Below are 18,833 nucleotides of genomic sequence, written 5' to 3' on the forward strand. Positions count from 1 at the left end.
ATCATGAAAAGTCAGGAAAAGTTCGGACAAAGGCGTGCAAAAAGTTAAGGAAATCGACCTTGGCATGTGCCACCGCCATCTTGACATAAGCCTCGCGCTCGGTCATATTCCGAAGAGACGGAAGTGGGCAACCAGCAGGCTTAAAGTGCCTCACCAAATGAGCCACACTATCCGGATCCTCAGTGATCGGACAATCCTTGGAATGCGTAAATTGCCAATGGAACGGCTTCGCAGCCCCATTGCCAAGAGAACTCTGGCGATGATCAGAACCATTCGTCTTTGCCTTCTTGGAGGGACACTCGCGACCCTCCGAGCCAGTAGGACTACTCGACTTCACGCGAGTGGCCGAGTCCTTGCCGCTAGATTCCTTATCCTCCTGTCTAGAAGAAATCTAGGGAATTCGGGTTTCTTCACGAAGGACCTCAGTAAGAGCCTCGCTAACATCACCAGATCGAATCCTTTCCACACCGATGCTGCCAACTCGGCTTCTCGGCTTCTCGGCTTATCGGCCTCACGAGGATTCGATCTTCTTGTTGACATAGTCGCTTAAATTGAAGAGAGGATAAAGATTTCGTAGGTTGCTCGGATAAAACCCAAGTAAGAAACCTCGTGGTCTTATAAAGAACGAAGTGCAACAAATATAATAACCAAAAGATTTTTAATAAATCCGAAACACCAAAATATTCTCATCAAAAGAGAAACAGATAATATCCTAACGATTCGAATTTGAACCTACAAAATCCCGGGAAAAATAAGGATATCCGCGATGACATAGTTATCCAACAAAAAGCAAAATCAAAAGAAAAAGAAAATCAAGGGCCAACATCGCCTCCCGCGTTTGACGGCCCCCCCGAGGTCCAATTCCTCCGGCACTTGCGGAAGATCAAGCTCGGAGATAGTCCAGCTCGAGGAGGGACAAGAATCAACGGCCGCTTCACAATCTCTCTCCAAATCTTGCAAGCGAGCCAACTCCCCATCAACGTCGCAGCTGCCCTCTTTGATCTCGTTCAGATGGTCAATGTTGGCTACCATCTCCTGAAGCTGAATCCTAGCCGCCATCTCCGTGTCCTTGTTGGACCATTTCTCTTCTAAAGACCTCAGAATCCCCGGGTACTGACGCGACATCTCACGACGAGCGGAGCGAACGTCCCGGTCCCTCTCAGCTTCAAGCCTCGCAATTTTGGTCCGGTGAGCACCGACCTCGACTTCTAAAGCCGACTTCTCATCACAAACTTTCACCCACTCTGCCATCATGGAGTTGATCTTCTCAACCTCCTCCTTGTTCTCCCGCTTGGCGATCTCAAGTTCAGCAGAGATCCTTTTGAAGTCAAGGGAGATCTGATCAGTCTCCACATCTCTTTGAGAGGTCCCTGTACGCTCCGCCATCTTCAGAACGAGGTCGTTACAAGCCTCCATGACCTGGAAGTAAATATAATCAGAAAACACGATGCAATAAAGGCAGGAATCAGTAATAGGATAACTATTCGCTTAGATCAAACCTTGGCATTCGCTTCGGCGACCTTGGTATAAGCATTTTCTTCCTCCAAGGAAGAAAAGAGCGCCGCCCTAAAGCCTTGAGAGCTAGTCCCATCATTTTTTGGCCCAGAACTGGACTCATATAGAGGGGAATGATCGTTCCTCCCTACTCTCCGTCTCTTCGACGTCTTGGAAGCAGGTCGTGACGGTCTCGGTGAAGCACTTCGCGAAGCAGACCCATGCTCGCGAGCTGGCATATCCTCCTCCGAATCGGAGCTCAAAGATAGTGGGGTAGGATCCACTGGCGTCTTCCTTGAAGCAGACGCCCGGGTTCTGAGTGATCTCCGAAACGAGCACCTCTCAGAACGACTCGTGTTAGGACGAGTAATAATTTCTTCCGGAGAGGTAGGCTCTTCATGATCAGAATGCTCGGCCTCCTCGAGCAACCCGACCGGCCCCGAGATTGCGGGAGCTATACCTAAACCGACAGGAAGCGAATCCAAAGTACGAATTCGCTCCCTGGTAAACGATGACCAATCGGTGTCCCCGCGCTTCAAGACAACCATTGTTCCTCGAAGTTGATCGGACACCGGAGAAACCCTCAGATGAGCTAAACAAAAAATAATAATAATAAATAATACGAATGAGCAATTGCATAGATTCCTTGGATAACACGCTAATAAAGGTTCAAAACCTTACCACTGTGGACGAGTCGATCTTGAAGACAAAGAATTGATCTCGCCACTGATCATCTCGATAGGGTGTCCCACTTATCACATGGAGGCCATGGCGAGGAGACGCCAAGAACGTCCCAGGATTCTTCTGGTTGCGCTTTATGAGATATAGGCTGTGCAACTCCTCCAGCTCAAACAAAAGCTTCTCCTCTCTGGCCCTCACGAGGATCGCTAGGAGGTGTCGAAGAAGGTTCGGGCATAGCTGTGTGAGAAAAATCCCAAGCTCGGCGAGAATCTCTAGCAGCTGTCTCGGAATCGAGAAAGAAAGCCTGCAGGACTCGAAGAAGGGGAGATATGCTCCGCCATACCCGTTTCTAACAGTCTCTGGAGTCTCGTGATCAGAAGCAAGTTCACAGACCACGGCGCGATCTACTCCAAACGAGGAGTATAACTTTTCAATGTGCTCTTGCGTGATCGTCGGACTTGGGAACGAAAAAAAAGACATCTCGCAAAGATAAGCAAAGAAGAAAAATCACAAGAACAAGAGAAAGAGAAAGAAAGATGATCGGAAGTGAAAAAGAAAGATCAAAGCTTCATCGCTATTTAAAGGGAAGCCTCAAACGGCTATATTGCGGCTCCCGAGGAACGCAATAATTGCCTAGGCTACCCTATAACCGCCAATCACTTCCCATTCGCCCTAGAAAATCACGCGCACGACCGTTATGCGGTGCAAAATAACAGACAAATCGAAACATTGAAAACCGAAGAAGATCCAACCGGATTCCCGAACCAAGTAAACCGAACCGTCTCTTTCCGTCTCGATAGAAAGAAAAGAGACTGGGGGACAAATGTTGGACCCAATTTTTGACATAGGCTAAATGGGCTGTATTTAAAATGGACCGTAAAATGATTAAACCCACAGCGACGTCAACAAAGTGGAAAAGAAGGTCGCCGAAGCAGTTACAAGAATAGCGGAGTCGAACCTATAAAAGGAAGAGGATATCAAGGATAAAGGACACAGCGAAAACTCTAGAGAGAGAGCACACCACACATTTACATCTTTTTTACTTCCTTTAGATCTCATTCTTGATCGACCTCCTTGTTATAGTCGATCTCTTAGCTATTCTTTGTACTCGACCTCTTAATCAATAAAAATCCATTTTTGTCTACCGAATTCCGATTACATCGTTGTGTTCTAAGGATATCGTTGCCTACATCTTTTGTCACTTTCCTAGTTTACTTACAAACACTACAAAATACTTGAGTGTAGATTTTAGGTTCTACAGGATGCTCAACCTCATGTGTAGCCTTCAGTTTACCGACAACGTCCATTACAGATGCAATGTTTGCGAGGCTGAAAGGAGACTGGTTTTCGCAGAGACGCAATGAAAACATTGTTGCGGTTGAACCACTTCCATATGAGAACATAACCACCCTCTTTCCCGCGTATACAAAAACACAAATGAAACCAAAATGTAAATACTATGATTTGAGGAGACTCAGAAGAAGAAGATAAGTTTGTGTGTTTTCATTAGTTACCAAATCGCTGTGTTTGTTATGGATGAGAGAAGCAAAAGCTGCGTAGAGAGAAGCATCAGCTTTTCTTACAAACAAAAACAATGATACCAAAAAAATGAAACCATCAGAACACAAAATCAAAGTCGAACTCTTTTTAAGATCTGTGAACCTAGAGAATTTTATGATACACTTTACAGATTTGAGGGATTTTTCAGATTTTAAAATCGTAATTTCACAAATCTTCAAAAAAAAATCACAAATGTAACAGAACAGATCTTTAGCGAAAATGAGGTTTGTGTCAGGAGAGAATCGAGATGAAAAAGTAAGGATTTCAAATAAACAAACCTCGCATGGCTTGAACTGATTCAGAGAGGGAGTATGTTGGAAACAAGAACGGAAGTCGTCTAAGCGGCTTGTCGGAAGTCGTCTAAGCGGCTTGTCTACGCCGGAGAAAAGCAGAAGCAAGTTCCATATCGGGCTGAATTGACGAGATGGAAGAGTCGAGACTGAGATTAGGGTTCAGAGTAGATCTCCGCCGCAACCGTTGGGAGAGAGAGAGAGAGAAAAAGTGAAAAGAGTGAAATAAGGGAATTACGAAACTAAAGTTGGAAGTTGGTTTAAATTGGATTGGTAGGATTTGGTTTAGAAAATACCAATTCAGTTTGGTTTCACTTATTATAAGGACATCAAAGTCTTTGAACACTCAAAAAGTGCCCCTCAAATAGAATGTACCTTATATATGAAAGTCAAAATGTACCTTGGGGAGTAACAAATCCAATTCTTTTCCATTTCTTGTTTTTCTGTTGGATAATATCTTATTTTGTATTTTCATGGTAAGAATTTTTCTGAAAGAAAAAATGTGCAGTCAATTATTCTATTGTTTTTTTTAACAATCAATTATTCTATTGTTATGATTTCATTTTTCATGTGCGAGTAGTAATTTGTAGATTTTACATGTTTTAAGAGAGAGTGATTCGAGGTTTGGTACATAGATTGTGTTTCTAAAGTATTGTTTTCATATCAGAGTAGTTATATATTTGCTTATGTTCTTAATGCATGTTTTAAAACTTTTATTTAGGAAAATCATTGTGTTTCTACTACTTGGCTGATTGGTTTGAACTGTAGATTGGATATGCTTATATAGTGACAGCTGACTAAAAACATTGTTTAGTGAACATGTGAAACCCGTAATGCATTGTAGTTTAGCATTTACTTTAGATCAGAGAGTGAAATTACTAGATAGTAGTTTTGAGATTTAGGATGAAAAGATTATTATTGACTTTAGCATTTGAAGTACAAACACTCTTTTTTCTTTTCTTTTTTTTTTGACATCGTATAAACATTATTTTGAGGAATCTTAAATTTTCAGTGACATTTGTAGTGTAACTTTTACTTTTTGTGCATTTAATTGAAAAATGGTCAAACATGTCTAAAATATCTATACATGTTAAACTTACATGAACATACAAAATTGTGAAAATAAATATTTAAACTTAAGAAAAATTAATTACTATACATTTTGTTTAATGTTTTGGTGGAATCATTTATTTGCCTTGACATTACCTGTTGCATCAGATAATTTTTGTCAAAGTGGATGATGCTACACAACCAGGACCGGCTCAAATGTATTGTTATTGCTATTATTCATTGCTTTAAATTAAACCCATCAATTTTTATTATTTTATTGTCCGTGTATAAAACTCTAATCCACAAGAAAATTATTAAAATGATGTACTATCGCAATGGTTTGTAAGGCCCAATATTTTTAATATAAACTAGAGTTGGATCCGCGCAACCGCGCGGATGTTAAATTTTTATTTTTATTTACATATATATATGATTTTTACTTCATGAATGATATATATTATAATTATATATATGTTCCTATTCATTATAAAAATATAATTATATTTCTCAATTATCTTTTTCATAAAATCAATTATATAAAAATGTAACATGTTTTTGTATCTTCGTTTCTATATTTTGTTTGTTGAATAAGTGTTTTATTTTTATAAATTTTAAAATATTTAAAGTTTGGTAAAATATAAAATAATTTTCATTACGAAATGCATGGTAATATTTCACAAAATTATAAAATTTAACAAAAATTAAACTTATATCTTCTTTGATTATAATTAAAAATAAGTGATTAAACAATTAGTATTTGTTTTTGTTTTTAAAAGTGAAAGATCAAATATCAAAAAATAACATTGACATATATTTAAATAAATTAGATACGATGTATACTATTAAACATATATTAAAAGACTAAATTTCATCTAAAGATTAAAAATAAAATATATCTGCAAAATAAACAAATCATAGATATTTAAATTATAGTTATATTATTTCGTATTAAAAAAAGTTTACCATTTATATGTGACAATTTTTAAATCAAAATAGTATACTTATCGATATCTTATAGTATATTTATTGATTTTAAACCAAAATTTTAGAAAAACAGATGAGTAAATCACGGCAACTAAAAATTTGTATAGATATGAAAAAATTAAGGAAATCTTTTTCTTTAAAACCCGAGTTCAATTTATGGTTTTTTTTTAAATTTAGTGATATATGTATATATCAAGACCGGCTTTGAGCATGTGCTCACGGTGCTTAGGCACAGGGTCCATCTCTTATTTTGCAATTTCTTTAAGTAATGAAGGTCCTGATTTATTGAAATACATATAGAGGTTCAACTTTGCACAAGGTCCAAAATTTATTTAAGCCTGGTATATATCAGTGGTGCCAAGCGTGTGGAGCTTTGGATGTTATCATCAGATACGGACCTCTTGATCAGAGAAGAAACAGAGCAGACAGACCTCTTTCACTCTGCAAGACGTTCAGTCCATCGAGCTCACACCTCTTATGTTGGCAACTGATGTGTTTCTCACCATCCTATGAATGAATGTTTCAGTCAAAACAAAAACTGTTGAGCTTACATCAATCAGCTAACATTCATAACAAAATTTTGACAAAACTAAATAGCAAGTAATAAAAAACACCAAGAACCATATAAAAGTTCCATGGTCAAACTGAGTGTCTTGTAAAATGAAAATTACTCATCCATGTCCTCTTAGTCATCACCCTCTTCTTCGTCTTCCTTCTTCACTAAGCTCTAAGATAAGCAAGCAACTCTTCAATCGGCACGGTCAGTGCACCTTCTCCATCCGTCATTGAAGCAGTCTCAGACTCCTGATGATAATCCTTGTTCTTGTACAATGATATGTTAAACCTCAGCTCAGGGTTATCTTCAAGAGAAGCAGCATCGTGATGATAATGTTAACTGCTCTAGATAAAAGAACGTTTGTTTTTCATTACGGTAAAAGTTTAAAAGCTGCTTGAGCTTAGTGTTGATTTATAGTAATATTTTTTTAAATTGAATAATATATGTATAGATTTATTTATTTAGATGTGACATATATGATTTCTAGTTAAAGGTTTATTTTTAAAAAAACCACACATGAATAAAAAGCCATAACTTCTGTTTTAATATAATAGATTTGATATTTTTTCGTTGACATTGCCGCTAAACAATTATAATTTTTTTAAGAACATAATCAGAACTTTTTAGATCTGTAACTCATGACAAAAGAAAATATATATGGACCCCATTGTACGTTGGCCCTGGCCTGGGCCTTGGACGAGTGCCCTGCTAGCCCCTATCCTTAAGCCGGCCATGTACACAACATCATTATTTTTTAAATAACACTTTAGAACAAAATATGATTATTTTAATATAATTAATCAAAATAATGCAAAAATATATTCTTATAATTTTATAACAAACGTTTTAAAAAAATATATATATCATAATTACTCGATCAAAATTATTTTGATTCAAGCAAGTGAGCAACATAACATAGCCAAGATTAACTGAAAACAAGTTGCATGAGAGCAAGCACTATGATTTAAGTATTACAACGGTAATATAATTCTTGTCTAACAGATCGAGCGAAAGATTAAAAAAAATGTAATATAAGCTATAATAAAAATTGTAATATTTGAATTAGTTTTGGTTAATTTTATTATAACTAACTATAATTTAAAAAAGTTGACTACAATTATTTTAAATTTAATAATTTTACGTAAAATGATAATTTTGTCCATGTGACGTTAATGTTAACAAAATTTATTTCTTTAGTTAATTTTGCGGCATATGTATGATTTCAATAAAATGCAAACAAAATGTATGTATCTTAACTGTTTTAAAATTTTGAGTATTTATTTGTACAATGTTACATTAATTATTGATTATATGAACATTTTGGGTAAAAATAATACCTCCATCAAATTTTTGGTTAATACCTTGGTTAATAATATTTAACTATGACAAAGATTTAGTCTAGCATTTAGAGAAAATAAAATATTTGATTTACATTTTTTTCTTCTCTTCTCTTTCAGATACATTTATCTTCTGTTTTGGATACTTTGTTTGAAACATAGATAGTATTGATTTATTATGAGATATTAAGAATTTTTTCCGTTTCACAAATTCTAGCCTTAAGAATAATTTCAAAACTCACATCTCATTAGGAGTTTCGACATTAATGGAGAGCCATCAAGAAAAGTTTTTGGTTATGATAGCTATTTTATTAGTGCTCTCAACACTTCTTTGAAGACAACTTAGATGATACACCACAACTTCATCAGAGTCTCCAGGAACTGCCTCGGTATGTGATGTGAGGGTTATTACCAAGTACTGCATGGGCTTTCGGGGTAAACCTGTGACACCTCTCATCTGACTTTGCTTCACCATCTTCATCAAAAATGTTAATAGGAATGGCAGAAGCATCCAGTTTCTCAAGACGTTTCCTTGTTCCGTTTTTGTCATTTATCCTCCCGATATTTTTATAGAAGAATTTCTACTTGCCTATCAATCTTTTGTCGCATCTCTTCTAACTTGGCATACATCTCTTTTCGAGTTATTCTTTGAGATTAAATGAGTTTCATATACTTTCTTTGTTCTTTTAACCTTCTTTATAGGATCATGTTGAGTGGTTTCGTCTTGTTTTGCGTTCATCAAAAATACTACTCCAATACCTAACAATTTGTGTAGGGATATGTCTTTTCTTCAAAGTTAGATCCACAATCAACAAGACAGACCCCAAACTCAACTTAGTCTTTATACCTAATTAATTACAAAGAGTCTTTTTTGGGCAAAATTTACAAAGTCTTTCCAACATGATTCTTGCACACTCTTTCCAACATGATTCTTCCTGTCTTAACGATGATGTGAAATTGACGTATTGAGTCACGCCCGTCCAGTGAAAATCGTCACTAACATTCTCGATATAAAATATCAGATTCCACCTGATCTGATGAATATGCTGACATACAGTTTCAAAATCTTGAGCTGGAATGGATGGTAAAGATAAGGGTGGCAAGGTTTTGTTTGAATCTGTAATAGTTTTCGTTTATCTAGGATTTCATATATTCATCATATCTTTACTTGCCTTTAGTTGAATTTCGTTTTCACATTCAATTAAAAAACCAAATTTCATATTTTATGTTTTAGCTTGATTCTAAATTTATAGGCTTGAGTGTAACTATGTAGTATTCGGTGAATCAATTCTAAATAATAATAACAATAATCAAAAATTCTTTAAAAAAAACAAAAATTAGGTTCATCTTGGGAGTAAACTTTTAAATTTACATTACTTTTAATAACCAATCAAAATATCACATAAATTAATTAATAAAAATATATTAAAAAAAACGGCTTAAAAGATAAAATAATGTTAATTTTAACGACGCAAAAGCCGCCAACTAAAAACTAAACCCAAACTCTAGACCATAAACTCAAATTCTAGACCATAAACTCAAATCGAATACCCTAAATTCAAATTATAAATCATAAACTCAAACCTAGACCCTAAACCTAAACTTAAACCTAGACTCTGAACTCAAACCATATATCTGAAATCCAAATCGTAAATCATAAATCCAAACTCTATACCTTAAATGTTTAGGTTAATATTGATGTTGTTTCTTTAGAATTTAATGCTACGATTTTAAAGTTTAGATTTAGAATCTAAGATTTAGATTTAGAGTCTAGAATTTGGGTTTAAAATATATGATTTAGGATCTAAAATTTGGATTTATAATCTAGGGTTTAAATGTATGATTTAACTGGTGGCGTTAATGTCATTAAAATTGACATTTTTTCTTTCAGCTTTTTAGTTTTTTTTTTAAAATATTTAATTTTAATTTATTAATCTAGATAGTATTTTGATTGATTATTAGAGGTGAAATGAATTTAAAAATTCATTTTTGTTCTTAAAGAAAAAACATAATAATAATTGTTTTCCTTAATATATATTTCCTCTGTTTCAAAATGATTTATATTTTTTTCTAAAAAATTGTTTTAAAAAAATCTATATTTTATATTTTCAATGTATATAATAACAAAAAAATTTGAACTTCAAAAACATTAAATATATTTACTAAAATTTGATTGGTTAAAAATTATTCGAAATAGTTAAACACGGAAAATAATACTTTTATTATCAAAATTATACGTATTTTTTTGATAAATATGAAAACTCTGTGTTTTTGTAATAAATATGAACTCTAAAATATACATTATTTATTATTTTGAAAATGATGGAATGAAACATCCAAAACTCTTGATCTCATGATTCATTTTTAAACCCTTCTACAGTTTTGGTCTTGCTTCTGTTACAGCTCGTTTGAAATATTCTCTTTTAGACAAAGTTTGAACATTTTCAATAATTATACAGACCAGAAAAAAACAAATGGAAATTGAAGAATAACAACTCGTACAACGTCAGAATTGATATGATAACCCTAAACGTCAGAAAAAAGCGATAAAAAGTCCATTTTGTTTGGTTTTAGACAAAAACAGTAACATACTTTTGGTCAAACTCTGTAGAAGAGAATCAATCTCCCTTGTGAATCTCACCCTCCTGTCACCATCTCCAATCCGTCACTTTCCCAATTAAATTAAGATTCAGAAACCCTACATATACACCTAGGTTTAGGGCTTAGCTTTTTCAGAGAAAATGATTCTTTTTCTCCTTTTTTTTCTTTTAATTAATCAACCATACGTTATAATCTGGAACGCTACAGTGCACCGAAATCCCACAGATGTATAGTACTCACAGCCGTTGATGAAGATGAAGCAACGGCCACATGTCTATCATTGGCAACGATAGCATCAACTTCTCCTACTCTCTCTCTAAAACTGTAGAGATATTCTCCTCCTCTCTGTACGTCCCACACGCGCATCACTCCTCCGGCGCACATTAAGGCGTGCAGTGTATTAACACAGCCCATCACTCTTCTCTGCGCTGCTCTACTCACCCGGAACTCACAAACCGTCTCTTGAGTCCTCACCCTGCGCACAATAGCGTTACCTCTACTATCCATCCTAACGTACACCTGATCGTTAGCATCAAAACCCGTCACTGTAAGTCCTCTCCGTTGCTCTTCGTCCTCTCCGATGATCACTCCTTGGTTTCTCAGATCAATCACCATGATTCTCCATCGTGTACACGCCACTGCTGTTTCTCCGCCGGAGATTCGAAGCCGGCCGAGAGACATCGTTAGCTCCGTTAACGTGTGCCATCCCATAACAGCTTCGGGATCGGTGAGCGAACCACCAACGAACGTTGTTTCTTCGTTGATACAATCCCAAATGTGAAAAGCCCGACCCGGAACACCAGCAAAAAGCCCAACCCAGTAGCGACCACAGCCCGTGAAATCCACTAAGGCGCCGTCGTTAACGATATCTCCGACGAAAGCTGTGCGCGTGTGACTACCCAGGCCGTTAATTTCCGCCACGTGGATGTCTCCGTCCATCGTGGCGAAAACCAATCTCGAATCTGAGATAACGATGCCCGAGACTGCTCGGGAAAATCGTCCAAACCGGTCTCGTGGAGGCGGACGTAACGTCCTGACGTGGAGACGGCTGTTCAAGAGAAAGAGACGAACTGTTCCGTCTGCGAAACCCGCAGCTAAATAGAGATCAGAGAGCGTGAGACAGCGGCAAGAGAGACTATCCGGCTCGTCCACATCAGACGGATCAAAATTGAGTGTGACGTGTACATACGAACGAGTCTGGAAGTTTCTAGCCGTCCGATGCCAGTAGATGAACTCATCTCGCCATGTGTCATGCATCAAACGTGTTCTTGCCCAGACTTGGCGAGATAGGAGTTGCCACAGATGGTCTGAACGAGAAACAGCCTGCCACATCGTGCATACCTATGATAACAAATATTAGTGAAATATAGAGTGCGTGAGTACCAGCTTAATAATTAAATTTGACATAAGGGAGCGTATTTATATAAAGTAAATAAATTACTCTTAAAATGGCAGAGCTGGATTGATATTGCTAGCAACAATATATACACATATATGATATATATAATACAATATATAGGATGGATACTATTGTAATTATTTTTTTTTGGTAAATAACTTAATAAATAAAAACAACTATTAGTAAATTAATGGTAGTCCAGAATACTCAAATTTACGAGGAAAGAGTGGTTAAACACAAAAATGACGAGAGTAAAACTGACCAAAAAGAAAGAAGATCTCTAGTTAAAATTAAATAAGAAGATATAGCCTCTATAGTTAAAAGTTTAAACTTTGTTGTTACATAAATTTACATTAATAAATAAAGACAAATATTAGTAAGATTGATGGTATTTCAGTTTTATCAAATTTAGGAGTAAGAGCGATAACATACAAAAAAAATAACGAGGGTAAAACTAAACATAGAAAGAAGAAAATAGCCTATTGATCAAAAAAAAGAAAGAAGAAAATAGCCTCTAGTAAAAATTAAATAAGTAGGCCTGCAACGAAGCATGAAAAACTCTATAGGGACTAGGAGGATGGAAAGACAACGACAGACTCAGACACAAGCTCTGCGTAAATATGTCTTATTGAAAATACAACTCATTGTTTAAAAATTATTTATTATGAGAATGTTAGATATGTATATGTTCATTTGATGCGACTAATCAATCTCTGCAAGTTACAGATTTAGCAACAGAGGCCCTAGTAAACGGAATAACGAGAGAAGCCCTACTCGCATGTTAAAAGAAAAAGCATATTAATGTGATATTAATACCCCACACCCCCAAAAAAAACGTTATGGTTTTTTAGGTGAAGATATTAAATGAGCAGAAGTTGTCAAACAAAAAAAAACGAGGGGAAGTAACAGATCGAAGCTGAACATGAGATTACGACTTTGCCAACAAGCATGCCCTTCTCTCTTTCATTTCCAAGAAAGGATAGCTTTAAGCCTGTTTTGTTAAAAGTAGAGCTTCCCATTAATACATATATTTTACACTTATATACTTGATGTGTAACACACGATTCTCTCTCTTCAAGAATCCGTGGACCTACATTCTCCAAATTTTCGTATGTATATAGTATACTATTATATCGTGTATCTACATCCTCTACATTTACATGTATATAGTATACATAATATAGAGAATCGTGTATATCTATCATTGTATTCGAATTTCATCCTTCCGCTCTAGAAACTCAATTTGAAAACGATAACACATCAAGCGAAGCTATAGGTTAACATTTAGCAGTCAAGACTAAGATACAATAATCTAGGGCATGATAACATTACCATATACATCTGAATAGTGAACTCGTGATTTAAGAGGGAGTCAGCAAACTTAAAAATTTATAAGTCATCGCATTGAGATTGTAAGGTTACAAACTACACCTAAGGTCATTTAGATTATATCCATTGGATAGAACGTATGGTATATATATAAATATATGATAGTTTTGATCAGCCAAATTGCAGAACGGCAGGAAATAAATCTATACAAAAATAAGTATAATAGCTTTTTACCAAAAAAAAGTATAATTGTTAAAATTAGCTCAAGTACTCAGATAGCTACCGATGAAAAATCAGTGAAGACATGTTTTTGAGATATATCTATGTAAGAACTGAAAGGAAATATTATACCTTGTTTCAAAGATATTTATCTTTTTGGTAATAATTAGTTTAATTATTAGTAATTTTTATTACGTGGTAGACTAAACAATATATAAAATATAGTGAAACTTTTTATATAATTTACATTAAAAAAATTATTGTACAGGATTAATATATATATACTTTTTACAGGATTAATATTGGTTTTCGAAGAAGTTAAATTTCCAAAATTACGATAATAAGTAATGTTAGCAACGAGAGCCTAAGTTCCAAAAAAAAAAAAAACGAGGCACCACGTGCTCTAAGAGACCCATAACATTGGGTTCCATGTGCTTTTTGGCATATGTAGTGCCCATGCTGTCGTCTCTTTTGACTGAGAGTGTTAGGGAAAAAACAAAAGATAAACCCACTTCGATGGAAAAGACGAATAGATGATCGAGTTCAAAGTGAAAACCAACGATGAAAACTCTATTTATACCATTAAACCTCTGACAAAAGGGGTTATGCTCTAAACCACACTGGAGTTTCTAATATATAGTTAAATGCAAATTTAAAAGTTTAATATATTAGAAAAATACCATGGAGTTAATAGATTCACATATAGAGAGAGATACGAAAAAGGGAATGAGTTGTCAGAAGCACTGCATGCATTACTCACTGGATCATAATATTGACAGTAAAAAATTAACAAAAGCAGGACGCAAAAAATGCACATATGTACTTATATGTTATTCCTCGTTCCTAGATATGAGAAAAAAAACTACACACTATATATATATGATGTACAAAAAAGCAGCAAGTTTAGTTGAAAAGAAAAATATGTACGGCTAAGAGAGAATACATAAATCATGTTATATATATTTTCTTTTGTTGCAGAAATCATGTATGTGGTGAACATTGTTTTTGTGTATGTATATAATATCCTAAATCTGGTAATAAGTATGACTTAATATTGGCAAAGCAAAAAGACAGGACCTTACTTGGTTTGAAAAAAAAAACAGGACCTTACTTGTAGGTTTCTTTGTCATTCTCTTTTTCGATGTTCTTAATATTTCTTTTTTGCTTAAAGATGTTCAACGACATTTTCTAGTTTTACGAGTCTATCTTGAGACGTCACTCTCTAAGATTTGATTTTTAGACTTTTGAAAGATAAATACCGTTATAAATAGATTAAAAAGAACTATTAAATGTATCTGCCATTGGACTAAAGACTGTGCCTCTCGATATTTTGGAGTCAAGAAAGTGTTTAAATTGATTATTATCGGGAGGACTTTTCTGTCAAAAAGTGGGATTTTTCTTATTAAAATGTTTTTTTTTCATCATGCCAAGAAAGGAAGATGTTAAAGCCAACAAGTAAAAAACCTAATTTGTGCCCTAGTATTAATATTCGAATTTACATGTCCGATTTCCCAAAGATACACAAACGAAATTGGGGGCCGGGGGTTGTAAGGTCTCCTTTGTGGATCCAGAAATAGATATTAAAAGGTATCAAATGTTTTCGAGTGAACAAAGAATAAAAGAAATAAACTTATTGGGTAAATGGAAGACAAAAAGTTTCTAAAACGAAAAAGAAAATAAAGTCCCAAAACCATAGATATGTGAAAGAGACATCAAGTTAATGTCGTCTTGTTAGACATAAAAGTTGGACTTGGACCCATCATAGAAACACAGAAAGGGCGGTTACCTTTCCAAAGGTCAGTTTTTTTTGTCTCTTCATAATTCCTTCCACTCAATGTAACTTCTAATATCATTTAATTATGAGTTTATGATGTTGATAAAAATTACATTATGATTTTGTGATATAGCATCGGGTAAATTTTAACTGGATATATTAAATGATACCATAAAAATAAACGCAAAAACAAATCTAAGCCTATAGAACCAACACCTAAAGTACAAAACGAAACAAGCAGTACATTTGACTAGACCGAGATTGTATAACTTCCCTGATTTGACTTTGTTTTGTCTTTGTTAGATCTATGTGGTTAATTTTGCTAGCTTACACTTAATAAACGAAATCTGATAGTGTCATGTTCGTCGAGTAAGATCTACTCTATAAAATGAATATACATGTATCTCGAACGTTACAAAACTATTATAAATAACTAACCCGGAAAATGTTGGCAAGAGCCGGTGCTGCGTCGACAAGACCTGCAGATAAGGAAGCGTCAACGGCAACTTGAACGGCAAGAGATTCGAGGAAAGGTTCCGGCCAGACGTCGTTGGCACTGTGACGAGGGCGAGATGGGGATGGGGCCTCGAAAACGCCGCCGCTTCTACCGGCGACAGAGCTGAGGCCACCGCTTGAATTACCATTGTCGGAAGCTGAAGAGGAGGAAGACATGAAATGGGTTTTCTGAGGAACAATGGAAGGAGAAGGAGAAGGAGAAGGAGCAGCAGAGAAAGAATGGTGGGGGAGAGAGGAAACAAAATACAAAAAGTGTAGATAAAGACACTTCTCGAGGTGGGGGACCCAGGTTGTGGAGGTATGTTTTTCTCTCTATTTCTTTTTCTTTTCTAAGTCAAATAAACCAAGAGATTGATCAATATTACTAATGAGCACCCTTATTGGAGTATTTGGTTAACCAAGAGTAAGTACATATTTATGTATATTTTTATGTATATATATACTATATATCTGTATGTAACTGCGGAGTTCTAAATTTTACCGGAACATACTTCAAAGTATCTACTTTTAGTTTTAAAACCCCAAAACTAAATTCCCTTGTTGTTTTCTTAACGCATCTCCACGAAATCTCAAATATTAAGGTTTTATGTATTTCAAATGTAACTTCAAAACCTTAAATTATAAGGTTTTGTACAATAAAACTTCAAATATAAGGATTCGATGTACAAAGCTTTATATTTGAGGTTTATATTTGCTAGGTCCTTGTACTTGTATGTATTTTAAATAGTTTTGATAACTTGCTTGTTTATTATTTTAGTTCATACGATTTTATATCTTTTATATATTTTTATAAATTTAAATTTTACATATAAATTTATCACTTCAAAATGCACTAATTAATCATATATGAAATGAAAGTATTATTGATATAATACTAATGAATAGTTATGTATTTTTAGAAAATGATTTTGTTTGTAAGTCTTTCATTTATATGTAATTTTCTATTAAAATATAATAGTTTATTAATAAATATTTTTATAATATCTTTGTTTTATGTTTTCATTTGTTAAAAAAAATTGTATGTTTCTATTTGATTTTTGTCAAAATAAGAATTATAATGTAAATATCTAAAACTTTTAAGATTTATTTTAAGGTTTACTATTGGAGAAAAACACCTTCAAATCTCAAATATAAAGTTCAGCAAATCTTAAATATAAAGTTGCTGCCAGAGATGCTATAATATATGATCAGAAAACATGTTTCTTGGAGGAGCATATAAATATTACCATGTTAGATTAATATGGAGAAAAAAATATTTTAATCCTAATCTTTTTAAATAAAAAGTCTGTCATATATTTCTGCTTTTAGGAATTTGAAACAAGTTTACATTTGTCAAAATTATCCTGTAAACTCCAAAAACATTAATTTTTAAAGCAAAGTTCGGTCTGTTCATCAGACTTGTAGTCATATCGAATAAATCTAAGCAAGTCATCTCAAATCGGACCAAAAGAACCTCTATCTGTCATACATGACGATGCACATAATAATACTTCCATCTCTTCCTATAAGGCTGTAAGACTTTTTTTACACGCACGTAATTCGAGTTATCAGTACATTTGATTCTTAAGATTCCACCCTAGGCCACTAACATTACCATTATCAATTCATGAAACATAGATTTGGAAAGTTGGGATTCGAGGTATGTAAGGGGTATTGTGTCAACAACTGTGGTGGGAAGATCATCATGATCATAGTACACTTCTTGTTTTGGTTAGCTTTCCTCTAACTTTTCTACCTCTAAAGAAAAAGTTAGAGAGTGTCAATCGGGGAAATGACTTTATCTTTAAAATGTTTGTCCAGATTACCAAAAGATCCATAGAAAGGTGTTAAAGGTCTTATCTTTTTCAAAACAGAAAGTTCATGTTTTGGTATATAGATGTATTCGAGAAATAACCAGGAAGAGACATATGGTCTAATGAAGCTCAAACTTATAAAGTTGGGGCCCATTCAAAAATAAGATGATTAATTGACTCTACTGAGCAATTGCTCCTATCAGTATCCAAGTGTCTATAAGTGAACCTATCTACTGTCGCTATATCTAGAAAGAGGCTGTCACATAAAATATTTCATCTTGCATGGAGCTTTTATTTTCTGAACGTGACTTTGTAGACATGTGATACTCGGTTCCCAAACATGTTATTTCATGAACTACAATTTAGTTAATCTAAGTAGTTTGTATCCGGATTTGTGAGTTTTGGTGCATGACTCAATCAGTTTGGGCTTGGGCTATCTAGCTGAGAAACTTGAATACAGAAGCAACGATGGAGTTAATTGGGCTTCAGGTGATTAAATGAGAAAAGCCCAAAATAGGAGAAGCGTCTATCAATATATGGTGAGACGAGAAACATAGTAGTGTAACTTCTATAACAGACTTCATCGTCTTTGCAAGCTAGAGAGAGAATGTCATTGTAGCTTGAGAGAGAAAGCTTCTGTAAACACTGATATAGTGAATTCCAGGCACCGATCCTGAAGGAGATGTACCTCGTGATTGACATGGAACTCTAAAACTTTGCTTGTGTCGTCTCTTCTTTGTTTTTCTTTTCTTTACATTTCACTTGTTTGATCGTACATCGGAGTCGCGATCTGCATACGAGAAAATAAAGAGTTATACGAGAGATAACAGAGAGATAGAGAACATAGAGAACACAATCAAGCGAGTGATCGAGTCCGATACTTCTACAGGATTTGATTGAGTATACTCTCAATTTTGTGTGGTTCCAACATATCCAACGAGAAAATCTCAAACCAAGGATCCAAAGTATATCCTTAAAGTAAAAATTTATGTAAAAGATGTAGATACCACTCTTTAATATCATTTCTAATAAATGAATAAACAAAAAGTTGGAGTTATCATTAAATTATTGGTATGTTTATAGGTGGATGAGCAATTGAATCCAAGATTCAAAATTAACTACAAACCTTCCAACACACCCTAAACCAATGGTTTTCTTCCAACCCGAATTGATTAGTTGTTTTACTGCCATGAGACTGATTCCTTTTGGTGAGAAATTTTGGCAAAATTTGCCTTTTATTTTGAAACTAT

General features: G+C 34.6%; 1 protein-coding gene across 1 annotated transcript; it reads right to left on the reverse strand.

The window, feature by feature from the left end:
- Positions 1–10,421: 10,421 nt before the first annotated feature.
- Positions 10,422–15,991, reverse strand: LOC108830607 (transcriptional regulator STERILE APETALA). Its single transcript, XM_018604204.2, has 2 exons — positions 15,713–15,991; positions 10,422–11,894 (listed from the first exon to the last, which is right to left on the reverse strand). The coding sequence occupies exons 1-2, from the start codon at positions 15,944–15,946 to the stop codon at positions 10,755–10,757; spliced, it is 1,374 nt and encodes a 457-aa protein (XP_018459706.1). The 5' UTR covers positions 15,947–15,991; the 3' UTR covers positions 10,422–10,754.
- Between the last annotated feature and the right edge of the window lie 2,842 nt (positions 15,992–18,833).

This window comes from Raphanus sativus, chromosome 4 (genome assembly GCF_000801105.2).
Source record: "Raphanus sativus cultivar WK10039 chromosome 4, ASM80110v3, whole genome shotgun sequence".
In the NCBI taxonomy this organism is placed as follows: domain Eukaryota; kingdom Viridiplantae; phylum Streptophyta; class Magnoliopsida; order Brassicales; family Brassicaceae; genus Raphanus; species Raphanus sativus.

Coding starts and splice junctions, on each gene's coding strand:
- LOC108830607 (XM_018604204.2), bottom strand. CDS start 15,946: ATGTCTTCCTCCTCTTCAGCTTCCGACAATGGTAATTCAAGCGGTGGC. Junction 11,895..15,712: donor CTCTTGCCAACATTTTCCGG/GTTAGTTATTTA, acceptor TTGTTATCATAG/GTATGCACGATGTGGCAGGC.